Source organism: Rhea pennata, chromosome 5 (genome assembly GCF_028389875.1).
Source record: "Rhea pennata isolate bPtePen1 chromosome 5, bPtePen1.pri, whole genome shotgun sequence".
Taxonomy (NCBI): domain Eukaryota; kingdom Metazoa; phylum Chordata; class Aves; order Rheiformes; family Rheidae; genus Rhea; species Rhea pennata.
In genome coordinates this window covers 18,075,591-18,099,515 of record NC_084667.1, presented here as the reverse complement: position 1 = coordinate 18,099,515, position 23,925 = coordinate 18,075,591, and the positions used below count along the sequence as shown (strand labels likewise).

At 52.5% G+C, this 23,925-nt stretch overlaps 1 protein-coding gene across 1 annotated transcript in view; it reads right to left on the bottom strand.

The window, feature by feature from the left end:
* The window catches only part of DGKZ (diacylglycerol kinase zeta), a 52,679-nt gene extending 29,122 nt beyond the window's left edge, over window positions 1-23,557 (bottom strand). The window contains exon 1 of the mRNA XM_062575897.1: window positions 23,379-23,557. Coding sequence (XP_062431881.1) covers window positions 23,379-23,557 — 179 coding nt within the window. The remainder of the gene's footprint in view (window positions 1-23,378) is intronic.
* Between the last annotated feature and the right edge of the window lie 368 nt (window positions 23,558-23,925).

Genomic DNA, 23,925 nt, shown 5'->3' with positions numbered 1-23,925 from the left:
TTTCTCATGCACTCACTTGCTGGTAAGCAGTACTAGAAGACCTTTAGAACATCCTAGCCTAAACCTTGACTGCCTTGTGGGCCATGGGAACAAGCAGATTTGTTAGACAGACACTTCTCTTTTTGCTTGGTATATGCATTAAGAGAGCACATGGGTGCTATTTTCTTGACCTCAAACAGGGGATTTTGCTTAGTTTTTTGTACCACAAGCAACCTATCGGACTATACTTCTACTTCTTTTAGAGAAGACTACAAAGCCAAGTTTGCATTTTGGGGAGGACAAGACACGGTTCAGTCTCCTCCAGCTTGGTAGGCAAGGAAGCTACCTCTGTAGTTTCCAGAGTATCACTGCTATTCCCTGTGCTACTTCTGTATTCAGCAACACAGCCCAGGAGGGGAGAAAGCACAGCAACACTCTCTAGAGGTATCTGTAGCTCAGACAGCAGTACTGGAGGAGTTAAAGTCTTGTTGAAAGGAATGCAAAACCAGACTGCCATCTTCTCAGAGGAATTTCTCAAGTTCCACTACAGCAAATAATGCAGATACACTCAGTGCTAACTGATTGCTAGCACATTTAACCATCGTACTGCCTAGGCCTGTGCAGCTTCGCAGGCCGCATAAGTGTATTCTGCCAATCACTTTGCTTCCAGTCTGTCCTTGATTCTGCAATGTGCTTCTCTTGTCCCTCTCCCCATCGTTTGTGGAATAGCACAGTAAACCAGATTATCAACAACAGTCTTTAAAACTGTCTAAACAAATGAAATGGGTTAATAAACAACAAGAACACTGCCAGAGAGTGGCAAACTACAACAGACTTTTTGACCATGCTGAGTTGCTAGGGGAGATGTACTGCCAGCCTACATCCCGAATGAGTTGAATGGGTGCTCCCTTTGCCCCATATATTCCATCAAAATTCAGGCTGGTGTACTGCTGGCCAAGCTGCTGTTATGTGCAGGAAGATCTCTTAACACAGCTTCCTTCCTTTTTGCACCATGGTCTCGTGAGGAAATCTGCCTTGGGTTGACATTTATGTTTTGGTTTCTAGTTGATTAGAATTCTTTTTTATCTTCAGGACTGTCAGAAAGTGCCACACAGACTCTTGTTCCAGCCACCAGTGATGAAGGGTATTACCAGAAAATCATCTGACAGCCATAATGGTACCACACCACAGCTCAGATATGGGGAAATTCTTCACTATCCTCTCTGGCGTCTTATTTGCAACCTGAGCTGCCAAATTGTGGGTGTGGCGAGCTGCTGTTGGCAGAGCAGGGGGATGAGGGCAACAAGGCATGGACTGTCCAGGGTTGATGTACTCTGGTAGACCCATGAGCAGAGCAGCAGGGGAGCCATGCACTGCAGGAAGAGGAGACCTAAGACTTGAAAATCTTTGGCCTAACACTTGCACATTTCTGGGATCTGCAGGTTTCTCTTAAAAGATTATTTACAGCTGACAAGGTGGATCAGGAACAGTGCCTGTTACTGCTTTGCAGACTGCATGGATCAGTTAAGTTAGGTAAGCAGGCTGGAGGCGGTCTAGCATTTGTAGGGTGGGAGGGAAAGGAAATAATGCCACATGCACTAGCATATCAACTCTGCTTACAGGCAGCTTTACATTATCATTACAATCTGCTTCTGTGAATGAGGAAGGAGTCAGCAGCTCTGGTGTGCTCACAATCTGCAGTCGGAACTTTTGGGAGTTTTTTCTAACCTGACCTCTCAGTGCTCCTCAGCCTCAACCTCCTGCCTGTGCTTCAATTGCTGAAGCAGGAACACACCCCAGACCATGGAGAGGCAACACTGCTGCCTCTGAGAGCTGAGGAGGAGCTGCAGAAAGCTCCCTGGGCATTCAGAAAAGGCTGCAAGCTGTTACTCTCAGTGGAAGGATCTAAAAGCCCTGGGAAGTCAAGCAGGGATCTAAAAAGAAAACTTTGCATCTAATAACTTCAGTGGAAGCAGAGCTGGTAGATCAGCTGATAAGGGGACCCTGCTCTCTGGAGTACCACCAAAATATCCAGCACCTATGCCTTCCAAGGTGATGGTAGCTCCAAAACCAAAAAAGATGATTCTAAGGCCGAAACGCAAACTGTCCATCAGGCACAGACTTTGTCTATGCCAGGCAGAGCTTCTTTGTATTCAGCTCCTGTTATTCTGTCTGCTCCAATAGCCTCAAGCAAACCCCTGTGTACTGTACTGAACAAGCCCTCTGTGCCCTTCTTAGCTGTGTACACGGATGCTGTGCCACATGTCTGTTCAGCCCTATCCCTTCGTTATTATTTCTCAAACCCCCCCCCCCCCCCCCAAGAACTTGTCTCTTCCTGCCAGGATCCAGAAGCAAGAAGGATCCCAGGCTGTCTTTCCAGCCTCATCACATCCCCTATCCCATTCAGATACCACAAGCTGCTTTCAGCCATGGTTTCCATCATAAGCTTGCACTGCCTCATCCTCTCAGTGCTCTGTTACTCAAGTCTTCCCATGTATTCTGCTGTCCCTGTACCACCTCCACTGGGATCATGTCCCCGCTTTCCCTTCTGGCTCCCATGCATCAGCTACTAAACCCTCTTCTCCCTCAGGTTCCCCAGCCAGGCAGGCTCCCTAGCGAGTCCTCTCCAATATAGAGGGAAGAGCAACCCATATGGATTAGATTTTCCGAGGAAGATATCCCTTTCTCAGAAGCATCAACCACTAGCCCCTGTCACAGATGGGGAAGAGAGCCAATGGGTCAAGATATCCCTTGGGGCTTTGGTTACAATGAAATGAGCAATTATCAGCAAGTTCCTAAACCCTGTGCAGTTTATTTCTACGCAAAATGTACATCTAAGTTGTAATCCGTCCTACACCAGGCAACTAAAACAAAGCAAGAAGCTGTCTGAGTGGGCTACTTCATGAGAACAAGGGCAAAAAGGTCTGAGAATAACCTGTTACTGAGTACAGCTACTATTACCTTGGGGATCACCAGCTCTCATTTAACTGTGCAGAAATCTCTCCAGCCAGCACGGAAGCATACCCGCCTCTGAAGAAAGAGCAGAACAGCAGTAGCCTTCTCCTGTGCTTTTGGCACAGTGGTGGAAAGTCTGTGGGCTGCACAAGCTATCAACAGCTTTCACAGCAGGGACTGCAATGCTTACTTCATGTGCAGCAGCTCTCCTGTTTACTGTCAAGCCAGCCCTCCTCCATCCTCATTCATTCTCACAGCTGATGTGTGACCAATGCTGTACACTCAGTTGCCACTCACGAGACTGAGGCAGACACACTGAGCTAGCCCAGAAGTTCCTGGTGCCAGGGACACAGCATTTTCCAGTAATAGTAATGAAAAACAACTTCCCCTCACCTCTAGCATAGGGGCAGGAAGACTCAGTCCAAACCATGAGTCTTTCAAAGCAGGATGCAAAGCAGCTGTGTGGTGTGAGGGGGAGCAATAGGTTGTGCTTACCTTCTATTTTAAGCTTCATTCATTTGATGAACTGCAACAAGTGCCACCGCCTACATGGGCCACAGCACCTCGATCACTGGCTCCTGAGTCACAAGAGCACAGTATTCCCAGGGCAAAGTGTGGCTGAGGACATCCTCAGTTGCACCATCACTCTTATACCCTGGGGGAGGAGATTACTGCCAATATGTTAAGGTCGCCCCTCCAGGCAGCAGAACGCAGTCTCTGGTCCATGCAGGGTACTCAGAGGGAAATAGGTCTCTGTCCATCTTCAAGTGAGCCCTTCCATTGATACAGGGGACGTCAGGTCTCCCTGATAGCAAGACAACAAGGCAGGAGCTTAAACTGACTGGCTGGTCACCGTGTGTTCAGCTACAGAGGACGTCCCCCCAGCTCCAAGGTCTGTGCATGTGTGGGCCACAGTGCCTCTCTGCAGAGAGCTGCTTGGATACTCCTTTCAGAAATGCCTGAGGATCAACAGTGAAAGCAAGTCACTCTAGACAACTTCTACGGGCTTTGCTAACTTGATCAGAAATCTGTCAGCGCTACTGCGCACTTTGGTTCACCAGACTCAAGGATCACCTCCCTTCCTGCTCAGCACAAGTTACCACTCTGCAGCTGCTGGTCACCTGCTAAACACAGACCACCAGACACATGACACTCCGCTTGCTGTTAAAATAGAAGCGTAGGTAGCCCAAGGAGCACAGCTTGGGCCACTGTATGTCACCACGGACAGGCAGCAATGTCAGGTTGACCTCTCTTTATCTTCCTGTCGTTCTTCCTCTGCCTCATTATTTCTCTCAGTTCTCTCCCCTCCTCCATCCCCAGACCAACTCTCTCCCAGGCTTTCTTCCTTCCCTTCAGGTGCCTGTGTGTTCCTCCTGGCCTGCTCCATGCCAGAAGAAAGAAGCAGTGACACTGTAAAGCTCAGAGGTTTACCTGCTGCAGCAGTCATAGCACTTTGCAGCTAGGTCTGCACACACAGACCAGATGGAGGGCACCAGGATGCAGAGCTAACACAGAGCCTCCTAACCACCCCTGGTTACACCCCTGGAACACCCTGCCAAACAAGAACAAAACTCCCAGCCTCCGGCTCCCACATAGACAAGCTTCTGCTCCATGACTTCACCACAGAGCCAGCACAGGGACCTGATCCAAACACCCGCAAGGTCTGACAAATCCCAGACATCAAAGGGTAATGAGATCCCTGCACAAGATGGATAGAAGTAAAGCTCACCCACATGCTTTATTTCAGGGGACAGGAATCTCATAGCACACCCCAGACACCCTGGCAGACAGCAATGCAGTCAGTGAAATGGTACCAATTCAGCATCATTTCTGACTGCTGATGCCCAGGGCAGATTACTGCACAGTACACACCAAGAACAAGACAAGGCTTTGCAGAAGGCCACCACTAACTTGAGCACCACACCATTTATAGATTTTCTGAATATTTTCACTCTTCCAGGAGCTGGGAATGCCAAACAGCTGATCCTGCCACCAACAAACCCAGCAAGCAGATTAAAACAGGACCCTCATCATTTCCCTCTTGCCCTATCCAAGGGAAAAGGACATTTATCTGTCAACTCAGGTAGTTCCTGCCATGCTTAATCACATGTGATGTGCTTAAACACACATGCTTAAACACAAACCATATGTCACCAAAAGTCAGGAGGAGACAATTCACCACTGAAAAATCCCTTCTTACAATTTTCTCCTAAAGTAACTCATAAACACCCAAGCTCTAGCCACTTGCCATTCTGCACCATCTAGTTCTTCACTAATGTCTCGCTTTGACTTCATCACGCCATGTGAGCCCAATTCCTGCTGAAAGGCAAATGTCTCTGCATGCACGCATGTGTGTTGGGAGGAGGAGACAGGACTCCTATGAAGAGTCAAGAAAGCCCTGCAACCTGGAGGGAAAACAGATTTATTCCTGTGCTCCACTGTACCAGTGAGGTGGGGGAGAGGGAGGCTAGGCATGTGGTAGAGGGCTGTCGTCACCCTTCATTCACTCTGCACCAGCTTGTCCCCAGAAGACTAAAGGCACTAGCTGAAAGCACCTTCACTGACACATTTTAATTAAGAGCTGTTGAAAAATGTGTCTCTGGCCCTGTGGAGCTGGCAATTAACAGCACCAGCTAACACAACACTTCACTCCTCCTTTGCACCAAGCCTGGAGATGGACTAAGCAGATCCTCTCTAACCTCACGCATGCCAGAGATTCAACAGCCTCCCATCCACACTTAGCGAGCAGGGTCCCAACTTCGGGGAGTACTAGTAAACAGCTTCCCTCCTCCCTTCTACTCCAGGTCTTGCAGCCCATGTATCCACAACCTCACGCACCTCTCCACAGCCCCTGGCCACATCTTCATTGTTCAAATATAGGCTGCTCAAGAGACAGCCTGTCACAACACTGGAGCAGGGACAACACAGCTAAGTTTCCACGTCATGAGTCTCTTAAGCTAAATCCTAGAAAGAGGGAAAACAGCCAGTATTTACCTGCATATATGCAGAAAAAAAAATCCCGCAGCACTAGGATTTAACATCGCAAGAACCATCTCCACTCAACAGAGGAGATGCCCTCTAATTCTTTTTCTCTGGAAGTGCAAGGAGGGGCAAAGGCATTGCCTGTGAGCTAGTGGCTGCCTTGCAAGGGGTTTGTAGGCAAGCTAAAGAAGTTGAACTTCACTGCTTTGTAGATTTTTACGGAATGCTTCTCCAAAGGGCAAAGTGGAAGGAACTGCCCAAGCAATTTCTTCTCATAGCGACTGGACACAGTTCCTACAGCTTGACCATGCCTTGATCAAGATAACAGGGTCCTTTGCTCCACTCTCCTGCCTAGCCTTTCACAAGAAAATGTTTTCAAAGTTCAGCTTGTTGGGAAAAGCAGGAGCTGAGAGTAGAAGGGTCTATGTTCTTAGCATAATCCCATTATCTTTCTGCATGACAGCCACATCCTGCCTCTCTCCAAACTCGGCATGATGTTATGGTGTCCCCTCCCCTTCACTGCCTTCTCAGCACAAACTGGGCCACCCTTAGCTCCTCTGGTGTGACATGCAGAAAGGTGTTAGTTAACATGCTCTGTGGTTTCCTCGCTCTTCCCTTCCTAAATCCCAGCCTGCACCTGCCTAAGGCTCGTACTGCGAAGTGGTTTCCAGTGCTGTGTTTGGTAGTGCTCCTGCAGCACTGCTCCAAACCCTGCTGCCCTAGCACCCTCACCTCCCTTCACACACCCTGTTCAACATGCTGCTGGAGGCCAGGCCTCAGGCCTGCCTTCAGGCTTTTCTGTCAGATTGGCTCAGGCCCTCTATGTATGCTTCGTAAAGTCAAGAGTTTGCCAACCCTAAGTCTCAGAGTAATGTCCCCATTACAACAATGCAATTTCCATCCTAAAATCCATGGAAGACAGTGTTTTGTCTTAATTTAAACTGAAGCCGTCTCCTTGGAGGCTCCTCGGCTGGGTCTAGGCATTTATATCCCTTGACAACTTTCCACCATCATAACATTATGAAGTTTATTTGCCACTACACTAAATAATCTGCCTCTTGGTTATCAAGAAATTGGACAGCTCTGATTTAAACAATTCGTTGCTGCATTTGGCTGGTGTGCCAAGAGCCAAAAAGCAAGACTTGGCCAGTGAATTATCCAAGATGAAACGTTGAGGGTGAGCAAACAACATCAGCATGCACGGGCTGAGCAAAAATAGGGGATGAGGAACTAAACAGTCCATATATTGTTATTTTAAAATACGTCAGCATTGCCAGTGACTCAGGTTGGGAAGGATGTTAAAAGTTCCTTATCTCTGAAAGCTCCCTTGCAGCATTACATGCACAAAAGCAAAGCACTGGTGAGTTGGGCAGGCTGGTCCTGGCATTCTGGGAGCACAGGAAGGCCAAATGTATGGTTTATTTAGCAGATTCCCACCCTCCTCCCCAGGGCTGATCTCTTCCTTTGGTACATGCAGCTCTGAGCCTCACGTAGAAGGAGGGACCCAAGGGACATGCTATTTAAAGGGAGGCCAGTCCCACAGCCCAGCTGTTTGATCCAAACTCCTGGAGCATCCCTGGGGTTCTCTCCCTGCACTCAGGGAGCGAGGGGGGAAACTTCCTGGCACAGTGCCACCCTGGGCAGGGGAATGCAGCACCTCTCACAGCAGCAGTCCCAAGGAAGATGCAGTGAAACGGGTATAAAGAGAGCAGTACAGCTTTTCCCAGAAGGCTCTATTGCGACAGATGCAGAGCACAAACAGCCCCAGTGATTCCCAGGACTAGAAGTTTGCACAGACCTCCCAAAAGCATGTAGCAAAGCCAGCAGAGTCCCAGGCACTCAGCTACAGGCAGCTGATAAGAGACAGCGGCAGGACACAGGGAGCTGCAGGCCTCCTTCCAGCCCGCGACCGCGAACAGGAAGAGCCCATCCTACTGTTCCCAGCAGAGGCAGTGACCCACAGCCACCAGCGCACGCAGAGGTGCTGAGAGCCCAGAAATCTCTATCCTGCTTTTCCAGCTGCTCTGGGGCAAAGCTGCTGGGATCCGGGGAGCCCAGTGGCAGAGAGCCCGGCTCCCCAGGCTGCACAGTCCTCGTTACGCTGCAGATCTCACCCTGCTCTTTCCCCCGTCCCGTTCACACAGCACACAGGCTCGCAACATACAGCCAACGCTGTAATAACAAGCAGACTGTGCGGGTGGAAATCCACCTCTCACAAGGAAAACCCCTCCCCTACTTCCCGAAAGGAAGTAATAGCCATGTGCAGCAAAACACCACTGAGGCTGCATTTCCCGGAGTCCAGGACTCCTGGGCCCCTGTGTCAGCCCTGGGGAATGCTTGTAGCCCCACGCAATGGCTGCAACCCTCTCCAGCCGCCAGGAGCGAGCAGAACTCAGCAGGAGCAAGGCTGAGGGTTTCAGAGGCAGCTCTGGGGTCTGCTCCTCCCTGCCCTGTAACCGGCATGCTGGATCATGGTACTTGCTCCGACCATACCCGCAAGCTGAAGATTCGCTCTCCTGGCCCCTTCCCCTCCCCCACCCAGCATAAACCAAACCAGTGAAACATGAGGGACGAGGAGGAAGAGAAAGAAGAAAGGGAGAGCGAGGGGAAAGCCTCTGTGACCTGATCCGGACTGGAGGAGCTGAGGTCCCTGCAGGTGAAGAGCGAGTGGCGGTGGCCGCGCAGAAGTGGAGGGCTAGCCCTCTCCAACCAAGTCCTAGTTTGGAGAGCGAGAGCTCTGTTTATCCCTCCGCCTCCTTCTCATGCTGCAAACCGTGACAGTGCTCATTAAAATAACCAACTGCACTTCCTCTCTGAGCAGTCCCAGGGCAGGCTCTCCCCGAACGAGAGACACAGTGACGGAGAGAGGGAGCATAAAAAGAGACGTGGTCTCCCCCCAACGCACCCAGCCCCTTCGCGTGCCAGCCCACAGCCCCCAAGGCCGCCGGCATCGCCCAGCCTGAGCCCTGGGCCGGCCCGGGGGAACGCTGTGTAAGCCTGTGTGCACACATTTAACATGTGGCTCCCACCCCATTAGCTCCATTTCCTCACCCAGCACTACGGCCACTCTGACACCTTCCCTCGGGCCTCTCTGTGCAGCCTGCCCCCCGCAGCGCTTGCAGACAGCCTCAGCAAGCGCCCTCCTCCCCGGGAAGCCTCCCTCATTCCAAACCCACGCACTCTGCTCTCAAAGCAGCATCGATGCTCAAGCCCCAGCCATGCTGCACCAACCCTTCCACTGAATCAGACTTCCTCTGAGGGCACAGAGAGGCACGGTGCCTATGTCAGCAAAACTCTCTCCCAGAGAAAGGAGTTGCCGCAGAAACCCCTCTAAGGAGCTGCCTTGCCTCTGGGAAGTGAACTTGTTTTGACATTTGGGTTCATAGCCCTGTGCAGGGCAAGCCCTGATCACCCCCTGCACAGCAAGCCATGCCAGGCAGAGCTGGAGGGAGCTCCTCTTGGAAGCAGACACTCTCTGGCTACGCAGCAAGGTGCTGTATCCTCACACCTTTCACAGCCAATCCACTGTTGCAACTATGGGATGTAACAGTTTCCCTTGAAGCAGCAAAAAAGATCATAGGAGGAATCTACCACAGAGGTGATTTTCTCCTACCTCTCCGGAGCATCATTAAAAATAAAGGATTCGGCATGCCTGATCAGAGCTGAACCGACTGCCATGGAGACTGTATTTATACACAGAACAGGCCCAGCACAGGCAGCATCACCATTAACATCCTTTCTCATTTGACACATTGCTCCTGAAGTGCTAGGAAAGTATCCATGGTTCCTTGAATAGGGAGAGTAAGAGCAGAGCCAGCTGTGCAGAACCTGTCCTGAAGCAACACCCTCCTGCAAGGAGCCACCAAGACCAGTTTCTTGGTACCACTTGGCAGGTAGTGCACTTTGCCCAGAAGCGGAGCCTGTCTATTCACAGCATCCAGGAAGGCTGTGAGGACCCAGTACTAAGAGAAAATACCAGCTAGAGGCTCCTACAGCCACTGCTAATAGTAGCTATTCACACCCACCTGCACACACGTGCCCACACAATGGATATGCACGAACACAGAGTTTTGCTGTGTGCCTTCTTCCTCAGAAATTTCTTCTGGACTCATATACCCTCCCACTGACATCATTATCACATCTCTCTTGAAAGAGCAGTTCTGCTTCAGAAACAACTCAAAAGAAATTAGGCTCCAGAGCATCTGATCCAAGCAGGGTCCACTGACAGACTTAAGAAATGTATTTTATTTCCCTTCGGTGTTGCAAGCCTCTCACAAGATCCCATAGCCAAGCTGGGGTTTTCCCTGTCACACTTCACCACTCAAATTCAGGTTCCTCAGTCACCGTACAGACTTTGGTGGCCTTCCCTTGCTTTGAACACCTAAGAACTGGCAGATGTAACCAACCCTGCCGCCGCCGGTGCTCGGAGGTGAAATGCAATCCAGCTCCTTTTCTGAGCCACAAAAGCGAGGCCACGCGCTGCTTCGCTGACACTGCGCGGGTAAGCACAGCACGGGGCCTCTGCGGAGGGCAGGCGCGCTGAAGACCGGCTCTCTCCACAATGCCCATAAGGAATGACTCACTGGTTACTGTTATTTAAGAAATGAGCACTGGCAATTAGATCTGATAGAAGTGCACTCGGCTGCAGTGAGTCACCGCACGATTCCACAGCTGGGACCTCGTCCTTTCACACCCTATCTCCTCCCGACTGTTTGTTCCCTTTGCGCACATGTCACGGCTAAAATTAGACTGGGAGCTCTTTGTGTGTGTGTGCGTGCGTGCGTGCGTTTGGACCGTGCCCAGTGCTCTTTGGGGGCTGGAGAAAGAATACAGTAAAATGATAATAACAAAATGTCAGGGGAGATTGCTGCCAGAGCACCAAAATCAAACACGGCCAACTGCCTTCCCACTTCAGCACTGCTGATGGGTATCTTGAAAGCAGTTCACAGGAAACCATTAACCAGAGGGGAGCCAAGCCTGAAGGCTGAGCTACCGTTACACACTGCGATTTTTGTCACAGCAGAAGCAGTGAGTGGCCTTTGCAAAGCGTCAGGAGCCGTGGGTGTGAGAGAACGCGTTAGCAAATCCCTTTGCCACCAAAGCTGCTCCTTAACTCGTTGCCGTGGTTGTGTTCAGCCCTGTTCTCATACCACTGTCTGGGAAGGGGAGCTGGAGACGCCCCAGGGAAGGCAGCAGGAAACATTTGCTTGCTGAGGCCGCCTGTCAAATCCAGCAACTGCTGAAGGATGGAGCTCTATATCCCACTCCTTACATAAAGTATGCTTCATTTGTACTTCCCTCCCTAGCTCCAAACGGCATTTGTTCAGGGCTGCTGCACGAAGAGCCCAGGACTTACCCCCAAATTAACCACCCTGCTCCTTCCCCTGCCAGTTTGAGGCCCTACTTCCAGTCTGGAACACTTGCTTGGAGCTTTTCGAAGCTAGAGGCAGCAATTACCTTACTCTATCTGTTATTCCAAAGAAGCTGGAAGGGAAAGGGGTAGCTGTCTCTAGCAGCCGAGCGGGTCTCTGTGTCCTCACAGACCCGGGGCAGCTGTGGTGCAGGCCATGACCACAGGAAAAGGATGGCTGAGGAGCAGAAGCTCTAGAAGGGCTCCCCAGGAAGGTAGTCAAGTTCGCCACTGCTAAGATCCACTTACAGGGACTGGCAGAATATTTTCCTGATGTATTTATTGAACAGGAAATTAAAATCACACCTGATCACAGCTAACAAGAACATGGTAAGACATCTGTGCAGTTCTCTCTCTTGCCCAGTCAAATGCATTTCCTCCTGACAGCTACAGCTCCATGCCCATCCTGATCTCCCCATCTCTAGCAGCCTATGAACAGCAGAGACCTGCCTGCTGACACAGCTTTTGCTTCTCACCTGCATCATGTTCTGAATTCTGTCTTGGGCTGGCATGACCGGGGCCCACAAATGAAAACAGCCCGGAGGAATGTCCAGTGCAGATTCAAGCAGGTCTCCTGGAGGGCCCTGAAATCTCTTTTGCTCTAAGTCACAGGACCAGCAAGAGACCAATTCACTAGTTTTCCAAGTCCCTTCCACCAGAGGCAGTTTGAAAAGAAAGCACAAGAGCTCTCTCCTCAAGTCAGCCAGGCAAATCTTGCTGCTGCTGCTCCCCTCCCCCTTCCCCCCATGACTTACTAAGCCCTGATCCCACATGTGCATGCACATGAATGGGAGGCAAGGGAGACCTTCAGCTCCCTATGTCGCCATCACAAGTTTCAGTCTGATGTGTTCAAGCTGAAACCGCAGCTCTGAGCCGAGATGCTCCAGGTGACCGTTTTCCCCCACGCAGCCCTGAGTCAGGCTTTCCAAGCAAAGAGGCCCCCATTTCATTCAGGGAGACACATCTGAAACCACACAGCAAGCAGCAGTCGCTACAGGTGTTTGCAACAAAGCAGAAAGGCTGGAAACCAGGGGCACTGCTCAGCATCTCTGAGAAACCAGGTCCTGACTGATCTACCCCCCACACAAAGTCTGAGGCTGAGACAAGAAAGGCACCTCCTGTTGCTGCATCCCAAATCTTCATCATAACCCCATGACTAAGCAAAGCATGCTCTGGCTTACAAACTGAAAGACATTCGTTAGTTTAACGCTATTACTGATACCAAGTCTAACATTTGGTTTCACTTTTTCAACTTGTAGCAGTGAGTTTCCAAGTTTTTTTTCTGGTCCCTCACATTAAAATTAAAGTCATTCCTTTTAGCAATGTGAAATTCATCACTTCTCAAATTTGCTAAATGTCAACTCGTTCCTCTGTTATAAATGGAAGGGCAAGAGAAGTTGATTTTTCCTCCGCTTTTTGTTCTGTGTACCTTCAGCATATCTGCTCCCATGTGCTTCCTTTTCTTCTCTATTCTCTCCTCCTAATACTCCCTTGCCTGGAAATTTCTGCAGTCTCACTGATGGGTTCTTTTCTTGCACTGTTTTTTGGAGAGGAGATCCAGGTGAAAAGGCATTGCTAGCTCAGAGAGCAGAATACTCTCTCCCTTTTCTGATGTGGGCTAATACTTCAGTGCAGACTTGTAGCACAGCGCTGCTTAGCTCTGCTCACTCAGTTTCTTTATTCCTACCATGCTATAACATTGACTTTATTCAGTCAAAAAGGGAGGAAAATGGAGACTGTGCAATGGAAACTTCCTGCTGGCAGCTTTCACCCGGGAGCTGAAAGCTATTAGGTGCACAAACAGCCTCAGCTATGAAGACACAACTACTAGTTGCTTGAGCAATATACCCTTGCTGCTTTTCACCTAGTCTGCCATCTTTGTTTGCTTAATTCCAGTACCTCTAGGTGACATCGGATGCTCTGGAGATGAGCAGAGAGGGGGGAAGGCAATTCAGACTCCAGTCACAATAACTGCTTGGAGGCTGAGTGGATACTGCAGCACAACAGTGAGGGGGGTCAACAAGATACAAGACCCACTGCAGCAGCAAGCTGGCTAAGAGCTTTCTTTGGCTGGAGACTTGCCTCTGATCATGAGGGAACATGGACGGCAAGGGCTAATAAGGTAAGGCCAGCAAGCTCGCTCACCTCACTAATGATGATGCTGAACAAGCCCCACGTGGACAATTTTCAAAGCTCTCCCTTGCAGAAGGGAGGAAAGAAAAATGAGCAAAGGCCCAGTAGCAAGATAGACAGGGCCAGGGTCCCTGTAGGTGGAACATTCTACGACATCAAGCTGAACCAACCCCCAGGAAAAGGACTAGAACAGGGCTGAAAAGCTCTGCTCTCCCCAGCATCTCTTGAATGTGCTGTACACAAGTGTGATCATGCCCTCTGGTGTTCAACCCATAGCACTCTGGGGCTCTCAAACCCCAGCTGCCTCCAATTCGCAGAGAGCTACCCAAACATGCTGAGTCTTACCCATAACATCTCCACCCAGAAGATTCTCAAGCAGCACCAAGAAGAGTTCTTCTCCCTTTGCAGGATGAAGCCTTTTGTGCCTACAAAGTGGACAAGCTGAAGACTGCTGTGATCCGAAACACTGCTCATAGCAAGGAGCAGAAAACTCAGAAAGGCCTAGGACACTGTGCAGATCAGGTAATACCCAGAGAAGCCATTTGGTAGAAACCAGGAAACAACAGTCTTCAGAACAGGTCTTCTTGTTGTTTCTGCTCAACACTCACACAAATGCAGCCAAATCATCACCAGGCCACTGCGCTGTACCACAAAGATTCTGGTGTAGAGAGCCTGGGAACAAGATTGAGGACTTCCCCTATCTCCATCTCTCTTTGGGAATCACACACAGGCCTTCAGCACCACTGTTAGCCTAGGTATCACTTCCGACCCAGTAGCTACATCCCAGCAGTTGTGGCTACGTTCCAGGGCCTGCGTTTCTGCCACGTCCGGCAGGTCCAGCCCTCCTAAATTTCAGGATGCTTTGGCCATTCAGCTAAACTGCCCCTTCAGTTTTCTCATCTCAGGTCTTTACAGTGCTCAGCTAGGGCAGGATCTAGGTGTTACAGCCCTCACGACCACAACTGTTAGGAACTAGAAAAGGAAGGCCTGGACAGGTCTCTGTCCCAAACACCAGCAAAGCTGGGGCTGCCACATTAGCAGATGAAAGTCCAGCAGCAAGCTGCCCTCTAGAACAAGGTTAGTGACAGACGCAGCAGGCAGGCAGCCTGGCTTTTGGTGGCCTTGGTTAGTGCAGACACAAGAGGGTGACATGGGGTGAGACATAGGCGGGAGGGAGGAGAGCTCTTGAGCAGCAACAATACGGCAGCTGCTGGAACTGCACAGCCTGTGTAAGCCAACAAAAATACCACATACTTATACACCGCCGGACGGTGCTTTATCCTCCTGGATCCCCATCGGCTGGGCTGGCTGCCCTGGAGACAAGGGAAGACACCTTTGTGGGGCAGGTGGAGTCTAGGGACACAAAGAGAGTGGTCAGCGAACCCTTCCCACAAACAGATCTGGCCACCCGGCATACAACACCGTTCTCCCCCTCCATGGCTTTGTTGCTCTGAATCTGTCCCTCCACCCTGCATGTTCTCTTGGCATTCACAGACCCCCATGAGGGTCCTTGAAGCTACTGTGTCATCACCTCTGCTGTCACTGTGGAGACTGATGAAGGCAACATACCTGCAGAACACGGACCAGTATCTCTGGTGGTACAATAACCTAGTTGGAAAGGGAAGGTATTCTTTCCTGCTTCAGAGGCAGTCAGCAAGTGCCAAGCACCACATTCTGGCTTCTGAGCTGGGAGCAGTCACCTCATGCCTGATCCAGCTACCAGGGCCGAAACAGAGCAAGAACCACCCACTGCCCTTTGCCAAAGAATCTCAGTTTGCACCCAGAGCGTTAGACCCACGATGCCTCTCTAGCAGGTGACATCCACTTTATTCCTCACCTGACTGGCTTAAGAGTAAGTCAAACTTCTCCTCCTCAGGGGTCTCACTATCACCCAAAGCCCACTACTGAGGGCAGATGAAGCAAGACTGCATCTCTCCCATGCTCTCCCATCACTCAGGGCTGCCTAGGCACAGAGCACCAATAGCTATGAATCATGCCACGGGGTGGCAGCTCTGGGTGCCAGCAGAGGTGAGCCTGAGGGTGCCCAGGTCACGCACTTTGAGGGGCTGCAGGTGTGCATGACCCAGATACTTGCCAGCACAGCTCAGGGACTGGCACCAGGTTTGCAAGATGAAGGAGCAATGCTTCCCTCCCTTCCTCCTCTATTTCTGCCTGCTGTGCCAGCCTGGCTCCTGGCAGCCTTTGCTTTTCCTGCTGGGCCCAGGTATGGATTTGAATTTCAAATAAATTACAAAGGCACTCGACAAACCTTGCATGAAGGAGCACTGTTTGAACAGGGCAGGGCAGTCTACTGCTTCTGAAAACCCCAGCCCCTGCACTAGGCACTAAGCAAGGAAAGAAGGCAGAACATCTGCCCATGCAAAACGATGCTGGAAATGGCCCAGAGAGCCCCAAATCCCCCAGGTCAGGTGCTGGAGAGCAAAGCGAGTTCATCATCCAACAGAGACGGGGAGAGCTTTCTTCGCATCCCTGCAGCCCCCTCTGCAGCCTCGTCTGCTTCCCCCAACATTCAAATCACAATGAAATTTGAAAGCAGGTGATGCCATTGCTCAAAAGCCAAGACAACGGGATCTTTGTTGGCAGCCTTTGCTAAGACATGTCCTCCCCTCTGTCAGCTCCCTGCCCCTCCTCCTACTTTCTCAGGAGGCTGCAGAGCATGGTGAAGTGAGCACAAGAAACCACAGCAGAGGTGACTAGAGAAAGTTTCTGCCTGGTCTGACAGCCCCAATTTCAACCTACACAGCACACCCTCCACAGCCAAGTTTAAAACACAGCCACCCTGACAGCTTTAAGGGGTCAGAGCACTACACGTCTTAACCAGGACACACTTCTGGGTCGCCAGCCCCTCAGGCCTCCTTCAGGCCACTGCAATGGTCACTAAATGGATTTATCATTCCCCAAATGGAGCCCAGCCCTTCCGTCTCCTCCAAGGAGTAGTCCCTTGCCAACCATTACATGAGCTGCCACCCCTGGTCCGAGCTGTGCTGCCCAAGAGGGTGCTGCCAGTCGCACGCCCTGGGAGCCCCGATGAGACAGGTCTGCTTCCCTGCGCACAGGCAGGCACAGAGGGGCCCCCGCCAGCGGGGCCGCCTCTTAATCCTGCCATCTGCCAGCCTCTAATGGGTGTGAAATCCCTGCAGAAAACACCCCCCTCTGTATTTGAGAGGCAGCAGCTGCCGGGCGCCTGCTGTTGGACTGCCCCACACGATGTTCCCCTGCGTGGTGACCTCGGGTTTCTGCAGTAAGAGGCTTAGCACTGAATCCGAGCAGCTCGCGGGCCGGGCCAGGGGCGGCAAGGCAAGATGAGATACAGATAATCTGCTTGAAAGAGAACTTTCACACGGAGGGGTCAGCACGTGGCTGGACGCACCAGCCCCTGCTCCCTCTCCGCGAAGCCAGGGGTGGCTGCGGGCTGTGCTCGGGGGCCTGGCAGCTCACGTACAACGTCTGAACCACTTCAGATACCTCAAAGCTGTGATTCTTCATCCTTCCCACTCAGGGGTGCTCAGAAGAGCAAGAGGGATCCCCAGGAGCTTTGCCTTGGCCCGAGGAAGATGCACAACTTCAGGCCTCTCTTGTGGGGGCAGGAAAGGAAGCTCCCTCCTTTTGCCCAGTGCAGGAACCAGAGCAAGCTTGCAGCTCCAGACCTGCACCTGGGCTACCAACCAGCAAAAGACAAGCTGCTCCGGCACCCACGTTTCCTGTGGGAGCCAAGCTGTGCCAAAACGAGGGGAAATCCCTCCGCAACAAGCCTTTTTCTTAGCTTCTCCCACTTCCTGGGACAGAAAACCAGCTGGGTCACATGGCTTTCAGCAAAGCCACAGAGTATTTTAGAGTCCGAGCCTACTCCGCCTCACATAGAGGTGAGCTGTGACTGGCACGCGTGGGAAGAGAGATGGGGTGAACGCTGTTGTCAGGAGCTGGGGAAGGGGTGAGCCCTAAGCTCTGCATGCCCAGGTGGGATTTTTAGGCTTCCAAGGGGCTCTGATTAGGAGCCACCCCCATGAGACTCTGACTAGAGCCTGCCATGAGGCTGGGGAAGGCAGGCAACAGATTTCAGCCAAGGGGTAGGCCTACACTTGGCCAAAGCTTGTGTGCCCCCAGAGAACAGGCCTCCCCAAACCCATGCTGCCTATCACCATGTACCACCACACAGAGAAGAGGTGCTTGGGCAGTGTACACAGATCCCTGTCCCTGGGTCTCATTGGTCCCTGCCGCATGGGAAAGACTCCTCAGAGATGAGAGATGTTTAGCTCATCTCCCCAGTCTCTGAATCACTGGAATTGACTGAAAGCCATGAAATGGGCCAAGCTCAGGTAGTCTGTTCCTAGGCAAAGGAGAAATGACCAAAGGTAGAAACTGGAATTGCCAGCCTAACCTAGACAGCACAACCTGCACAGCAGGCAGGGCTTAGGCAGAGGACCAGTAACCTCTACTAGCTGGGACATGAGGGACAAGGAAGAGGTTCTTTAAATTAGCAGAACACACTGGCCCCAGTGTGATGAGGAAAGCTTTTTCCATCCCCCTGGGGACAGAGTTCACAGTTAACTGCGAAGTTACTACCTCCAAGCATTAAACCCTAAATTGTAGATGGTAAATACCGCATGCATCTGACATGGACCAGAGGACTCCATCTCCCTTATGCACCAGTAATGCTTGTGCAGCTTGCCAGGGCAGTGCCCTGGCTAAGTTTCACCATCTACTTATAGTCCTAACAGCAAGGAGAGAGAAAAGCCTTCCTTGTTCTGAATTCCTAGGAAGAAACTGCGGCTGCTGCTATGCCTGCAAGTTTCAACAGAAACTTGGAGAAAGGGATGGTACTTTTGTAATACTGAAGAACAGGGCCTGGGAAAGGTTCCCTGGACTCAGAATCACAAAGCGACATGCATGACACCACGATGAGAGAGAGAAATCCTACACTGCATCTCCAACTACTTGCCAGAGCTCAGGTCGCCTTCCACAACCTGCTGGGATGAGCATCTCTGCTCATCCCAGAGGGCTGGCCTTGCCCTATGAGCATCTGCTGCTCTTCATCTTCAACAAGATCCATGCAATCAAACCACTCCCAAATTCTCTCCCCTTGAATCGTTCGTTGCTCTGCCTCTTTGCTCTAAACGCCTTCTTCTTGCTAAAATCCACTGATACCAGTACCTCTGCCTACCCTTTCATTACCCTTCTCTCTTCCCAGTATCTTCTCCCCAGGAAGAAAGAGATCCATTGCCCTCCTTCCACCCCATCTCTCATCCCCTTGATGAGATTACGTGGTTTCCTGGAAGGGATACTGTAACTCCTAATCAGATTACAGATCTTGTCACCTTCTCCAGCTCTGGTGCATCGCACTATAGCAACCCCAGTTCTGATCTCTGTGGCCAAACCAGCTGGAGAGTGCCCTGGAGTCAGAGAGGGCAGAGAAAGGAGCAAGGTGGAAGGAAGAGAGCAAGTCAGAGAGGATCCTAGCCTCAGGTGAGCAGCACTGGCAGCCAGGCTCTCAGCCTACCATCACAAGTGCTCTGATCCTTCCCAGCATACGCCACCTACTCTGTCGCAACAGCCCCACAAGGGGTTGGCAGCCACTCCGGCCCAGCCTCGCTCTGCTGGGAGGCTATTTGCTGCCAGTGTGCGGCTCCTCACCTAGCCTTTTCTTCCAGGGAAAATCAAAACTCCCTGATCTACTCCGCAGGAGGTCAGGCCTGGAGCAGAGAGGACAGAGCAAACACAGCAGAGGGAACAGGCCTCCCCGGTACATCAGACCTACCCTGCAATCGAGCACAGGTATTGCTGCAGGCAGAGCTGGGCGCTCCTAGGGCTGTAACTAGCCCAGGTCCAATCTGGGGCCCAATTCCACTGGCCTGGCTCGGCACAGCTAAAGGAGCCCCGGGGCTGCCTGGCTGGGGTCCCCCTGCTTCCTCCCACTGCTGCTCACCTGTGAAATGAAAAGAGAATAGAGGCTGGAAGTTCTCAGAGCTAGAGGCTTCCCAATGAGATCAAAGTCTGCGTGTGTGGCAGAGCAGGTATCCTCCATTGCTCAAGAGCTCGCTGGCAGCAAGGTGCCTTGTGAAAATCCCGTCCTGAGGTAAGCTCTGCTCTGACCCCGTTAGCGTGCCAGATTTTAAACTTCAGGGTTCTCGTCACTGCCACAGCTGTCTGGTTTCCCCTCAGGGCACCTGGGATTTACCTCACAGCACAGCTCCTTCACCACACTTGTGCCAGGGAGAAGCAGCTCTACAGCCCAGCACCCTGGATTGGCAGCGCTCAGCCCTGGGCCAGCCCTGAGCCTTCAGCCTCGGCACACAGGCGAAGGGCCCACTAATTAAAGGAGACCCTTGTGGTACCGTCAGCACTGCAAGCATGGTGAAAGCGAGGGGCCAGCACACGCTGGGTGACAGTCACAGAGGCACTTCTCCCCCAGATTTCACATGAGCATGAGCATCAAGCAGAAAGACAGTGACAAGCAACATCCCAGAAAGGTGTAGGCGGGCGCTCAGCTCAGTTTCTAGAGTGCCGTTTACCCACACGCTGTGCCACCCACAGACCTTCCCCAGGGTAATGTATGCATCCGAAGCTTGCAGGCAAGTTACAGTGCCGAGCCTGGCAAAGAACTGCAGCTGAAAACTTGGTCTCATGCTCTCTGCAGGGTTACTGCCTCCAGGCTGTGCTGATCATCACTGCCCTCACTGCCTCTGCGGTCTGCGCTAGACCTGACCATCCTACGCACCTCCTCTAAAGAGGAACGTGTTAAAGGCCCTGAAGCCCAGAGGGAGAGACCCATTTCAGCAGTTTATTTCTACAGCGAGGGAGACAGTAGAAAAGGGATTTCATCCCCAACGCTTATATGGTACTCCCTTCCTAGGTTCTCTCTGGAAGGGGTAAATTCTGCTGTTCACTTACAGCATGAGAAGCAGGCCACCTAGGAAAGAAATTTAATCCTAACCACCTATTATCTGATCAGCTCCAATCTCTTTATCAGCCCAATTAAAAGAATTACCCATCTGTGGCCCGGATGCATGTATTGTGCACTTGTCTCTGTCAGTACTGGAGCCAATTACTCTACCCTCCTTTAAGGCAATTACAAGGCACAGAAATAAGTCTGCTTGCAAAATACAAGAGGCTAACTTGCTGCAGCTCTGACTTTCAGAGAGAACTTGGAGTCTCATTCCTCCTCTTTTGCTTACAGTCCCCTCAGGATTCTTCAGTAGCGCACCAGGTGCCAATCCTAAGGACAGATGGGCTCTCAGGGCACTATGAGGGCCAAAGAAGGCAAGAGGCATTCAGTATTGGTGTAGTCTCTCTCAGACACACCATTTCTTGGAGCTGTCACTCACCTGATTGCACTCATGAAGGCTGTGGCTGTGCCTTCTGTTGTTCATGCAAAAAGGCCTGAGCAACGTGAGGACCAGCAGCCTTGAAGGAATGCACACATAGATGCAAGCATTGCATGCCCACCTCAAGAGACCTCTCTCCTTGAAATCAGGACTATCTAGAGAGTCAGGAACATTGGTGCTTGAGGGCATGTTTTTTCAGATACAGCAAACTCCTGCTCATTGCCAAGTGCAAAGTTTCCTCTAGACTTCCTGGCCAAATACATTCTGGCTAAGCTCCAGAATCTAAGGGGGTACAAATTTCTCCACCAATCACAGTGTTTCAGGGATGGGGACTGACTGTACTTCTCTCCAAAACAAAGGATAAACACACACCTTACCCCGCAATTCCCTCCAATGAAGTGGAACTTCATGCTACCTTACACTCCAACGTTCAGGTGGGCAGAAATTCAACAGCACTCAGCAGCTTACAGCTAATTATTCTCCACAGTCTTCCAACTCTACCCACCCACAGGCACATGTAGGAGCTCCCTCTTTCTTCAAGGCTCATGGGAATTTCTTTTTACTACCCTACACCTTTTTATAGCTGAGTACTGTGTTTGTCATCCTGAGCCAAAGGGAACTGAGTCCTGACCACTGGAAGCAAAACAAGAAAATACAGGCACCAAACAGCTATATGGGGAATTCCAGCCACAGTGGACAGCCTGCTGGGTTGGGCTGGCATTTCCTGCTCTCCTCATCCCACTGCTTCTTCCACACTTTTCTGCACAGAAGTCCGTTCAGACATACTTTATGCATTCCCTTTCTGTGTTGGCTCTGATCTACTTTGCAGTAACGGCAGCCTACTTACTCAAGAACCCATGCCCCTCTGGGCACTGGATGAAGACACCATCCAGGACTGGGAAAAAGGCAGAGACTGCGAGACGCTTCATGCAGCTACTGCTGCCAAAACTGAAACCAGACAAGAAGAAAGCAGCTCTCATTCTCATTCTCACTTAGTCCTGTGATGGAGTGACCTTGGCAACTCTTCACTCCCAATTCCTGCTCATGAAGGGAAAGGGATGGGAAACAAGCACAGGAAACTTTGAACCAAGACTTCTGGGCTAAGCCATCCTGGGCTCTGTCAGCAAGAGCAAAGTCAGCAAGCACTGTGCCATGCTTCTGGCTCCCTAGCACAAGAAAGATGTTTGCAAACTGGAGAAAGTTCAGTGGAGAACCACCAAGATGGTTGTGGTCAGGAGCCCTAACATATGAGGAAAGGCTAGGAGAACTGGCCTTGTCCAGCCTAGAAAAGAGAAAGTTAAAGGGGGGATATAATTGTTATCTTCAGCTACATAGTGGGAGGGTGTAGAGAAGATTGAGTCAGACTCAGCTGAGAGGTGCACTGTGACAGGCTGACAGGCAAAGGGTACAGGTTGCAACATGGGAAACTCTAATTAGATATCAGGAATTTTTTTTTCACCAGGAGTTTAAGCATCAGAATAGGTGCCCATAGAGGCAGTGCAATCTCCACCCTGGTGATATTCAAAATTCAACCTGAGAAAAGTTGGTCCTGCTTTGGGAAGAGTGGGGGAGCAGGGGTCGGACTAGATAACCTACAAAGGTCCCTCTGGACCTGAGTTATTCCACATTTCTACCTGCCCTGGATGGCACATGCTTATGTGGGCTGAGAATCTCAGAAATATACAGGCGCAACAGCAAGGCTGGGGCAATGCTAAGGAGTGTGGCTAACTCTAGGGATGAAGCCACAGCACACAAGCTGAGGACACTCAGCTGCAGCAAGCAAGGCCAGTACCATGCACCAAAGGAATACCTAAGCTTCTTGGAAGCTGGGATCTCAGCAAGCAACCCAGGACTAGCAGAGCCATTTCCCAGGTGCTGCAGGCCTGGCTGATCTTGCCATAAAGGCAGGGTGTGTGGGGATGGAGACAAGCTCTGAGTATGTGGAAACAAATCCTCCAGACATGAGGCTCTGACTTCTGCAGAGAGGAGGCTAGAGTCATCAAGGGCAACGCTTCCCAACTTCCCATTACTCGTGTCAATAGTTCAAAAGGACAAAAACGCAAATTCATCCTCTTCCAACATCACGCTGTGCTCTGCATCCCCTGGCACGTTCGTCTCAGTTTGGCCAGTCGCCTGCGTTATAACCGCGGTCAGCAACCTTGCCGGGGCCGGGGCCGGTGCCTCAACCCGAGCTGAAGCCGTTCGCGGGAACCTCCCCGGGACGGCACAGCCTGTCCTCCAGGGAGGTCCCCGGCCCGGGGACGCGGCAGCCGAGAGCTGCCACCTGTCCCAGCGGCCCCTCTCCAGGACGCCCCGGCTCCCGGCGCTCAGCCCCGCGCCGGGCTTGCGAGGGCGCCCGGGAACCGGCCCCCCCGGCGCCGCTGCCCCGCGCTCCCGACCGCCGCTCTCCCAACCGCCGGGGCAGCGACGGGCCCGGCGAGGCGCGGGCGGCCCGCGGCTCCCCGTCCCACCTGCCGCGGCGGGGCCCCGGCCCCCCCGGCCCGGCCCGGCCCGGCCCGGCCCGGCCCTGCCGCGGCCGCCCGCGCCCCGCGCTCGGGGGCCGCTGCGCCGCTCACCTGCGCCCGAAGAGCTTGAGGCCGGTGAAGCGCTTGTTGCTGTGCCGGCGGCCCGGCGGCGGCGGCGCCCGCTCGGGCTCGGCGCCGCCCGACGCCCCGGAGGCGGCGGCGGCGGCGGAGGAGGAAGAGGAGGAGGAGGAGGAGGGCGAGCTGCCCCGCGGGGGCTCCGCCGCCTCCATGGCGGGCGCGGGGCTCGGCGCTGCCGCTACCGCCGGCTGCCCGCCGGCCCGCGCCGCGGCTCCATGCGAGAGCAGAGCGGAGGCAGGGCCGGGCGGGGGGAGGGAGGGAGGCGGCGTGGCCCGGCCGGGGCGCCCGCCCCGGCAGCCGGGCAGGAAGTGCCGCCGCGCACCGGCGGCCCCGAGCCCGCGCCGCCGCCGCCGCCGGGGCCGCGCCGCCAGCGCCACCTGCCGCCGCCCGGGCCGCGCCGCCCGCCCCGGCCCCGGCCCCGGCCCCGGCCCCGGCCCCGGCCCCGGCCCCGCGGCGCTTCCAGCGAGGCCACGCTGCGGCCCTGGCCCGGCCCCGCCGCCGCGGGCTGCAGCAGGGCTGG